Below are 10,104 nucleotides of genomic sequence, written 5' to 3'. Positions count from 1 at the left end.
AAAAAAAATTCCCAACTATGTAATCCTTTTATATTGACATTTTTTTCACTTTGTAATGTGCATTTAAGGTTCTTCCTTGCCTTTTTGTAAGTTAAGTAAGCTTATTTTAAAATTTTGTTCTTTTAGATTGTTGAGCAGATAAATACAAAACTACCATCATCATTTGTAGAAAAGCTTTTTATACCATCATCTAAACTGCTATTTTTACGATACCATAAAGAAAAGGAGGTAAGTAATATATGGATAACAAGCGAATTACTTCTGACATTGAATAGTGGGGTTTACTTACTGGACTATGTCAGTATGAAATGATGCTTGATATTAAATATAAAGGAATTACATTGAATGCTTTAGGTTAATACTTGTTATCATACTAGCACTTCTTGATTGAGGTACCTCATAACTTTTAAAAAGTATCCATAATTTACTTTTATTAACTCGATTTTGGTAAATTTTTATAAAGGCAAATAAGCAGATTTATTTCTAAAATTATAAATTCAGAAGTATTACATGTATTAAAAATAAATTACTAGTTATTAATCAGCAGACACTCCGAATTGACTGTAGACTTAGCTAGATGGGGGGAATCAAGCTTAAACTGCTGTTGTATATGTGTTGGTATTGATTTAAAAATACAGCAACAACAACAAAATATCCTGCAGTGCTTCTTGTGAAGTTTCACATTAGCAGCTTTTAGAGCATTCTTTATAATAAATCCATAGAGCTTTGTAAAAAGCTCACCAATATATATGTTCCCTAAGGTTGGTCTTGTAAAATGAACCTTTTGGGTGTTAACGGACTGTGAATATCTAAATCTTGCATGGTGATCTCCCTAGCATGCTATATAGAGTGATTTTTAACCACTTTACTGAAATTTTCTTTTTTAGGTTGTTGCTGTGGCCCATGCTGTTTATCAAGCAGTGCTCAGCTTGAAGAATATTCCTGTTCTGGAGACTGCCTATAAATTAATTTTGGGAGAAATGACTTGTGCACTAAACAATCTGCTACACAGTCTCCAGCTCCCTGACGCCTGTTCTGAGATTAAACACGAGGCTTTTCAGAATCATGTGTTCAATGTTGACAATGCCAACTTTGTAGTTATATTTGATCTCAGTGCCCTGACAACAATTGGAAATGCCAAAAACTCATTAATTGGGGTGAGTCTTTAATTGTAAAGATTCGTTATTTATGCATTTAGCGTTATTTCTGGTTTTGAGGCAGGGATCTACTGTGTGGCATAGGTCAGCCTTGAACTCGTTGTGTTCTTGCTTTATAGCCTCCTGAGTACTGACTGGGATTATTGGAATATACCACCACTCCTAGCCATAAAGACTATCCATAGTTAAGCCCTCTTCACCCTTTGCTATCTTGTTTTTTTTTTTTTTTTGTTTGTTTCTCTTCTTTTTTTTGTAATAGAGTCTATATAGGCCAGATTAACTTTAGGTGCTGAGGTTATAGGCATGTATCACCATGTCCGCTCATAACCTCTTATTTTATTTGTGGGTTGGGGACAGAGTTCAACATTTAGTACTTTCTTTAATTGCTTCCCATCTTATTTTTTGAGATATGGTCTTTCATTGAATTTGTGCATCTCTAATTCAGCTAGTTAGTCCAGTGAGTTCCAGGTTTCTGTTTTTCTGTCTCTTGAGGGCTGGGATTACAGATTTGTGTCTACTTTATGTGGGTGTTGGTAGTTTGAACTCATGTCCTTGTGCTTGCATGGCAAGTGCTTTACCCACTGAGCCAGCTTCTCAGCCCAGACTCACATTTTTTTTTTTTTTTCTATTTTTGGAAGAAGAAATAGCACCCCCCCCCCAACTTCAAAAGAGGACCTGGAACTCTTGTCAGGCTGCTCACAATAGCTTGTAACTTGAAATCTAGCATGTGTGTACACATATACACACACACACACACATACACACACCACCACCACCATCATAAAAATAATAATAAAAACTAAATGGGAAAAAATTTTCAGCCAGATGTGGTAGTACATGCTTATAGTCTGAGCACCTAGAGAGTGGAGATAGAAGAACTGCCAGTTCTAGACCAGCCTGCAATTAGGTATTAGTCCACACAGTGAGACTCTGTCAAAAAATGAAAAGTTCTTTATCCCTTTTAGGAATTCTTATTACAAAATTAATAGTTAGTGATGGGGGGAAAGACGTGTGTGTGTGTGTGTCCTCAGATTAGGTGCTCATGTTCCTATAAACAATACTAATAAATTTGTTGGATCTTAAACAGACACACAGTTGAAGTAGAGAGTTTAAGAAAGTGTTTAGTGGGAATGCATGGGATCATAGGGCAATTGGATAGGTGCAGATGTGACCAAAATACATTATGTACATGAATGAAAATGTCTTAATGAAAACATTTATATATACAGAAGCATACTGGGTATGTGAGGGGGAAGAGGATTGGGTATGTAACTAAGTGGCAGAGTGTTTGGCTTCAATCCCAGTATCACAAAAAATCAAATGGTGTAATAATAAATTTGAAGTGGCATCACTAACACCCCCCCCTTCTTTTTTTGAGTTAGCTCTGTCTTGTCTACCCACACTTCTGCCTTTGCCTCTCAAGTATTGGAATTATAGACTTGTACTAGTAAATCTGACTATATCCTTTTGATTTTATAATTATTGTACTAGTTTATATATTCTTTCTATTGAACCATACAGAAACAATAATTTAAGGAGAGAGGAATGTTCTGTATTAAACGATAATGTTTTCTAAGACTTGATGTCCATGCTTACTTTCTTTAGCTTGTATGCTCAGTGTATCCATGCTGTCCCGTAGATGCCCCTTCCTCTATGATACTTACTCCTTACATATGAAGCTTGTGGGAAACTCTCTTCTTAATACGCCTGTTTTATTTTTGAGAAATTCATGTCCTGTATTATCCAATCCTGTAGATTGGATAAGGTTTACGATCAATGATTTGGCATTCTGAAAAATCGATGTTTGAGGCAGGTTAACATGGAGCATTGTGTCTTAGAGGAAAAGGAATAGGTGGAAAAGGCTTAGAGAGGCAGGATTGCTGGCTTTGTTATTGAACAAGATACCTTGCCATTTCTAATATGCTAAAAGTTGAGCAAATGTAGGCTTTGTATCAAAGAGTACAAAGAGTAGTGTATCAAGGACTTTGCTTAAACTAGACAAGCATCAGCAAACTGGCCGTTTGCCCCAGATTTAGTTGTACATCTGTTTAGTTGCTTTTGTTTTAAATAGCTTGATTGAGCTATACTTTATTATGTTCTCACTTTGTAAAGAAAGTTATATCAGAGGCAGCCAGCTACTCCTTGTTTTGACTGGCTTATGACGATGCCACTCAGCCTAACTTGAGGGAATGTTAGCTGAAGACCTCAGCTTTGTGTACTAGATAATTTCCAAGTTTTAGACCGTTGCTTTAGGTTTTAAGTGTCTAAGCACCCTTGATTCCAAAGATAGATTGCTTGTGTATGCTTGTGTGTGTCTCGGGGGAGCCATAAATATATTTTGTCTGTTTTTACCTTGGCAGATGTGGGCACTGTCTCCAACTGTGTTTGCACTGCTGAGTAAGAATCTGATGATTGTGCATAGTGACCTAGCTGTTCACTTCCCTGCAATTCAATATGCAGTGTTGTACACCCTGTATTCCCATTGTACCAGGTACTGTGCTCACAGGTCCTCAGAAGGAAAAAAACAAGAAATGTTTCTTTAGTTTGTTGTCTTCATTTAATGACAGCTGAAAAGATGCTCTCCACTTTGTCTTTCAGGCATGATCACTTCATATCCAGTAGTCTTAGCTCTTCATCTCCTTCCTTATTTGATGGTGCCGTGATTAGTACTGTAACTACAGCCACAAAGAAACATTTTTCAATTATATTAAATCTTTTGGGAATATTGCTAAAGAAAGAAAATCTTAACCAGGACACCAGGTACATAAATAATTTTTTAAAATAATACTGAGTTCCTAAGTTTATTAATTCTTTGTGATTTGAGGCTAAGAAATTTAGATTGCAGCTTCATTGTGAAGCACCTGATTGGATTCTGTTACTTGATTTTTATGTACCCTGCTGGGCTCTACTTTGGGGCCATTTTCTAGTGGTATCATGCTGCTTTTCAGAAACAAAATACCATGATGCAGAAACAAATTTCTCTAGACTTAGCTTTTTATTTGTAGGTTTATTTTACTTTTAAATATGTATATTTTTGTGTATCTCTGTGAGGGCAGCACTTTTGGAGGCTTGTGGTATTAGATTTCCCTGGCGGGGGAGTAACAGATTGTTGTGAGCTGGCTGATGTGGGTGTTGGAAACTGAACATCAGTCCTCTGCAAGGGTACTATGCACTCAGCCACTGCAGATTCTCCAGCTCCACCTTTTATTTATTTATTTATTTATTTATTTATTTATTTAATTTTATTTTTACTTGTGTTGTTTGAAAAATAATGAAAACTGGTAGAAGAAAGTGTTTTTTTTTTTTTAAATGTAAAGCCAACTGTTTATTTTATGTTTCAGGAAATTATTAATGACATGGGCTTTGGAAGTGGCTGTACTAATGAAGAAGTCTGAAACATATGCACCTTTATTTTCCCTTCCATCTTTTCATAAATTTTCCAAAGGCCTTTTAGCCAACAGTAAGAGACTTACTATGTTTTCATTTTGTTTACCCTTTAAAAGGTAATATTGGTTAATGGGAGAAGGTAGTTACAGCAGCACTCTTCTGCCAAGAAGTGAGTAGTTCCTATTTTAATTCCATATATAGTAGTCTTGATTAATTTTTATTCTATTTGAAAAATAATTGAATTGTCAAATTTTCAGCCTTAACTTTATCCCATGAACTTGAATTTTGTTGAACATTAATTTCCTAGGTGTTTCTCCCACCTGAGGGAAACCTGAGGTTTTCAGGCAAGAGTACAGTATAATCCATACTAGGTGCATCTTGTTTGATGAGTGAGTGAGTAAATGAAGAATGGATGGGTTCAGAATGTTATGTTGACTGAAATGTACTTTTAAGGGGTGCAAACTGAAAGTTACTTTTCCTTTTTAATAATAGCTCTCGTTGAAGATGTGAATATCTGTTTGCAAGCATGCAGCAGTCTCCATGCTCTGTCCTCTTCCTTGCCAGATGATCTGCTGCAGAGGTATGGACTAGGTAGAGACTGAATCTTTGGCTCTTGCTATAATGGCATGGGAATGCTACCACACCTGCTTTATCTGTTATTTTTCATAGGTGTGTTGATGTCTGCCGTGTTCAGCTTGTCCATAGTGGAACTCGTATTCGACAGGCCTTTGGAAAGCTACTGAAGTCAATTCCTTTAGATGTTGTACTAAGGTATAACTGTTTTGGCTTGCTATGTTTTTACTGCTTTGTAATTGTCTACCATAGCAAAAGATTAATCATCATGTTTAGTGCATTAATTTAACATATTGCATGATACTTCTTAGTGATCAATGACATGTCAGAGGAAATTTTTGGAGACCTAGAAGCAGAAAACTTTTTTTTTTTTTTTTGGTAATCTTTGTCATCTTATAATAATTAGGGTAGAATAATTCATGTAGTACCCCAAATCCATTACTTAGTAATTAAATTTTTTTGTTTTGTTTCTTTAAGGGAGAGTTTCTCTTTGTAGCTTTGGCTGTCCTGGAACTTGCTCTGTAGACCAGGCTGGCCTCAAATTCAAGAGAGTTAGATGTTTATTAAAGGATTTATTTTCTTTAGTGTCTGAGTGTTTTGCCTGTGTGTATGTTTTTCTCTGTACTACCATGTGTATGCCGGGTGCCTGCTGAGGTCAGGCAGGATAAAGTTATTGAATAAACTTTTATGACTTTTGATTAAGTTGATTTTGGAGAATTTGTTTTGTTTTTGAGATAGGGTTTCACTTATCCCAAGCTAGCCTCCAACTTTTTATACAGCCAAGGAAAATCCTAAACTCTAGATTCTCTGGCCTTCCTTCAAAGTGCTGGGATTGTAGGTGTGCATCACTGTGTTCAGTTTATTCTGTCTGTGAGCAAACCTAGGGCTTTGTGCTAGACAAGCATTCCACTGACTGAACTACATCCCCAGTACATACCCTCTCTCTTTTCCCTTTTTTATTTTAACATCATCATCATCATCATTATGATTGTTGTTATTATTGGCAAGGTCTCATGTTGTAGTGTACGATAGTCCCAAATTGGTCTTGAACTCAGGATCTTCCTGCTTCCCAAATCCTGGAATTACAGGTATACGCTAACAGTCTTTTTTAAGATTTTATTTTTACTTTTTGTGTTTGTGAGCGTGTCCCCTGTAGGTGAGTCACCTGTGTGGGTGCTGGGAATTGAACTCAGGTCATCTGGAAGAGCAACAAGAGCACTGAGTACTCTTAACATTGAACCATCTCTCCAGCCTTCTGCATTAACAATTTGGGAACCTTTAAGATTCTAAAATTGTGAAATTATAACACACACTCACACTCTTATTTTTTGTTTTTGTTTTTGATACAAGATTTTTCTTTGTAGCCCTGGTTTTAGAACTTACTCAGTAAATCATGCCTTCTGAGTGCTGGAATTAAAGGCATTTAGCACTAACACCCAGCTTTTTTTATTTTTAAAGATAGGTTCTCATTATATAACCATAGGCATATCTAGAATTTGCTAGGTAGACCAAGCTGGCCTTACACTCAGGGATCTGCCTGCTTCTGCTTCCTTAATACTGTGAGTAAAGGCATGGACAACCACTCCTGGCATTCTCTATCCATTTTTAAGCCTTGGTTTTATTTTTGCTTCCAATGAAGTTCCAGTACTCCATTTATAGAATCTGCTAACCTTCCTTCTAAAATATCTTTCATGACGATGACTTTTTTGTTAACAGCAATAACAACCACACAGAGATTCAGGAAATTTCTCTAGCATTGAGAAGCCACATGAGTAAAGCACCAAGTAACACGTTCCACCCTCAGGACTTTTCTGATGTCATCAGTTTCATTTTGTATGGGAACTCTCACCGAACAGGGTAAGTAAGGCTCTGATGTTTCATTAGAGAGCAGTACTGCTAAGACTCTTGTGATGATTACATCCACATTTGAGAAAACATTGATCCAATGGGCCCCATTGGAAGGTAACATTGTTTGGTGGCTCATATGATTTTTATCAGCTTTGGAGGTAGATACTGCTTTGAAGGTAGCGTTTGTGGGAACAGAAATGGGCTGTGGCTTTCACTGGTGAAATGTGATTGACAGTTGATTGATCTGATTGCCATGAATGCTTTGGAGGGAGGGTGGGAGATGATATTTATTGTTAAGATGTTCGGTTGTAGTGAATGAAATGTAACCTGAAGGCCAAATAGTTATGAGCAATGTAGCCAGTAATTCAGTTTCATTACACTACAGCCTGTACTTAAAGTATAGTGGCTTCTTTTGGTATGAAAAATTGGTCCCTATTCCCATTCCCCTTGTACTTGTTTTGATTATTAAGATGAAGTTGTCATTGTCTGTTACATATGAAACTACTTTTCCCAGGAAGGACAATTGGTTAGAAAGATTGTTCTATAGCTGCCAGAGGCTGGATAAGCGTGACCAATCTACAATTCCCCGCAATCTTCTAAAGACAGATGCTGTCCTTTGGCAGTGGGCTATTTGGGAAGCTGCGCAGTTTACTGTTCTTTCAAAGTTGCGAACCCCACTGGGCAGAGCTCAGGACACGTTCCAGACAATTGAAGGTAACCAGCAATTTAATTTGGCATTCTTCAAACTCTGTGATGTAGATAAATTTCTAGGCCTTTTAACTTCAGAAATCCTGGCTTTATAATTGGTAGGGTTCAGATGTTTTTTTTTTCTGTACTGTTCACTAAATTAGTTCTAGATATGACTTTAAAAGAAGGTTTTATTAAGTAATTGTATTGCCATGTGTATGTCTGTTTTTGTTCAAAAGCTTAAGGTTATATGGAACAAACATTTTCCCCTCAAAATGAAAGATATTTAATCTTTGGTTTTTGTTTTATTTTAAATTGATGCGTATATAAACAGGATAATTTGTAAATTGATTTATTAAGAGTTTTCTCTGATTCATAGTGTTGCTGCCTTTGTTTTCAGGTATCATTAGAAGTCTTGCAGCCCACACACTAAACCCTGACCAGGATGTTAGTCAGTGGACCACTGCAGATAATGACGAAGGCCATGGAAGCAATCAGCTTAGACTTGTTCTTCTGCTTCAGTATCTGGAGAACCTGGAGAAATTAATGTATAATGCCTATGAGGGATGTGCAAATGCGTTAACATCACCCCCCAAGGTTGGTGTCCATAGAATTATAGTGGTGCTTTGTAACAGAGTCATTGTGAAACAGTAACCATGTCTATTTAGTTTATATGTATTCAAGGTATCTTCACAATAACTTGAACCAGTACTTAGTTCTTCTTTCCCTTTTTTTCTTAAAGGTCATTAGGACTTTTTTCTATACCAATCGACAGACTTGTCAAGACTGGCTTACTCGGATCCGCCTCTCCATCATGAGGGTAGGGTTGTTGGCAGGTCAGCCTGCTGTGACAGTGAGACATGGCTTTGACTTACTGACTGAAATGAAAGCAAATAGTCTAACTCAGGTAAGGTCATTGGGAATACATTTTAGCTGTAGAAATTTGGGCTTGATCTCTGATGAAATTCAGTCTACAGATAAGTTAACTTCAGTTCTTTCTCAAGGCTCTTCATCCAATATCTTATAAAACTAATGATTCCCCCAGTCATTTATGTTTTTTACATAGAAAATGTTAAAAATATGAACTTTTTTATTCTTAAAGACTGGGACTTTAGGAATAATTGTAAGAAGTTTGTATGTGGATCACATTCTTAGAGTGTTTTGGGAAGTTCTTAATTTAATTAGGTTCAGAATAAATAAATGGAATCTAAAACAACAGAATACTCCTTAATAAATGTTTTTTAAGTTAATTAAGCTAAATAGCGTGAAAGAAATTGTTAAATATAAGTAAGTTGTGGCCAGTAGTTTATAAGTTCAGTAGAAATTTTTCAGTGGTGTCGAGGTCTGTGACTAATCTGCCTGCTGTTTCCAGGGGAATGAATTAGAAGTAACTATCATGATGGTGGTAGAAGCACTGTGTGAGCTCCATTGTCCTGAAGCTATACAGGGAATTGCTGTCTGGTCATCTTCAGCTGTTGGTAAAAACCTTCTCTGGATTAACTCAGTGGCTCAGCAGGCTGAAGGGAGGTAAGTTAGAAGGAAAGAAATGAATGATAGGGTTTTTATGTTCAAATCCTTTGTATTATATAATCATGAAAATAGCTTTATCTATTTTGAGTATGAAGCCTGCTATAATCACTTCAGTAGGGGGCATCTTTCATTTGTTCTTTTATTAGCAGCCATACATGAGTGCCTCACTTAAGTAGGAGGTTATGAAAAATCATACTAGAAAACAAGGTTTTTCAGTCATGAATGGTTTTAAATAGGATTTTTGATTGAAAACCTTCCACATTTGATTCAGGTGTAATACTGTCTGTTGCTGGAGTGTTTACTCACAACTCTGTCAATGGAATGTATACCTCATTTAAGTTTAAGTAGTTTTTAGGAATTTGTAAAGAGGTAACCACTTAAATTTGGAAAGATAAATAATGTGGTGCCTGTAGATTTTGGTGTGTCTAAAGCTACATTTTCTTAGTGTGGTAGTTTTTTTTTTTAAATATTTATTTATTTATTATGTATACAATATTCTGTCTGTGTGTCTACAGCCAGAAGAGGGCATCAGATCTCATTTCAGGTGGTTGTGAGCCACCATGTGGTTGCTGGGAATTGAACTCAGGACCTTTGGAAGAGCAGACAATGCTCTTAACCGCTGAGCCATCTCTCCAGCCCCGAGTGTGGTAGTTTTTTTTAACCTCTGCTGTAGAAACATCAGTCTATCTACAGAGTTGCATGGCTTTTCTACTCACCAACAATATTCTAAAAAAATATCTTCTACAATCTCATTTTTCTTTTGCTGGTTTTTTTGAGGCAGGGTTTCTCTTTGTAGTTTTGGAGACTGCCCTGGAACTCATTTTGTAGACCAGGCTGGCCTTGAACTCACATAGATCCAGATCTGTAGATCTGCCTGCCTCTGCCTCCTGACTGTTGGGATTAAAGGTGTACGCCACCAAGC

At 36.5% G+C, this 10,104-nt stretch overlaps 1 protein-coding gene across 4 annotated transcripts in view; it reads left to right on the top strand.

Moving 5' to 3' along the window:
• Smg1 (SMG1, nonsense mediated mRNA decay associated PI3K related kinase) overlaps positions 1 to 10,104 on the top strand; it is a 103,975-nt gene that overhangs the window by 44,514 nt on the left and 49,357 nt on the right. For all 4 annotated transcript variants that reach the window (XM_005351046.3, XM_026781414.1, XM_013347673.2 and 1 more), the window contains 12 exons: positions 127 to 228; positions 888 to 1,157; positions 3,518 to 3,648; positions 3,756 to 3,917; positions 4,499 to 4,617; positions 5,037 to 5,124; positions 5,214 to 5,315; positions 6,834 to 6,974; positions 7,480 to 7,679; positions 8,053 to 8,249; positions 8,395 to 8,559; positions 9,025 to 9,179. In XM_005351046.3, the coding sequence (XP_005351103.1) occupies positions 127 to 228; positions 888 to 1,157; positions 3,518 to 3,648; positions 3,756 to 3,917; positions 4,499 to 4,617; positions 5,037 to 5,124; positions 5,214 to 5,315; positions 6,834 to 6,974; positions 7,480 to 7,679; positions 8,053 to 8,249; positions 8,395 to 8,559; positions 9,025 to 9,179 (1,832 nt within the window). The remainder of the gene's footprint in view (positions 1 to 126; positions 229 to 887; positions 1,158 to 3,517; positions 3,649 to 3,755; positions 3,918 to 4,498; positions 4,618 to 5,036; positions 5,125 to 5,213; positions 5,316 to 6,833; positions 6,975 to 7,479; positions 7,680 to 8,052; positions 8,250 to 8,394; positions 8,560 to 9,024; positions 9,180 to 10,104) is intronic.

Source organism: Microtus ochrogaster, chromosome 8, assembly GCF_000317375.1.
Source record: "Microtus ochrogaster isolate Prairie Vole_2 chromosome 8, MicOch1.0, whole genome shotgun sequence".
NCBI lineage: Eukaryota > Metazoa > Chordata > Mammalia > Rodentia > Cricetidae > Microtus > Microtus ochrogaster.
Note: the sequence above shows the minus strand (reverse complement) of the source record. Positions and strands in the feature narration are given on the sequence as shown.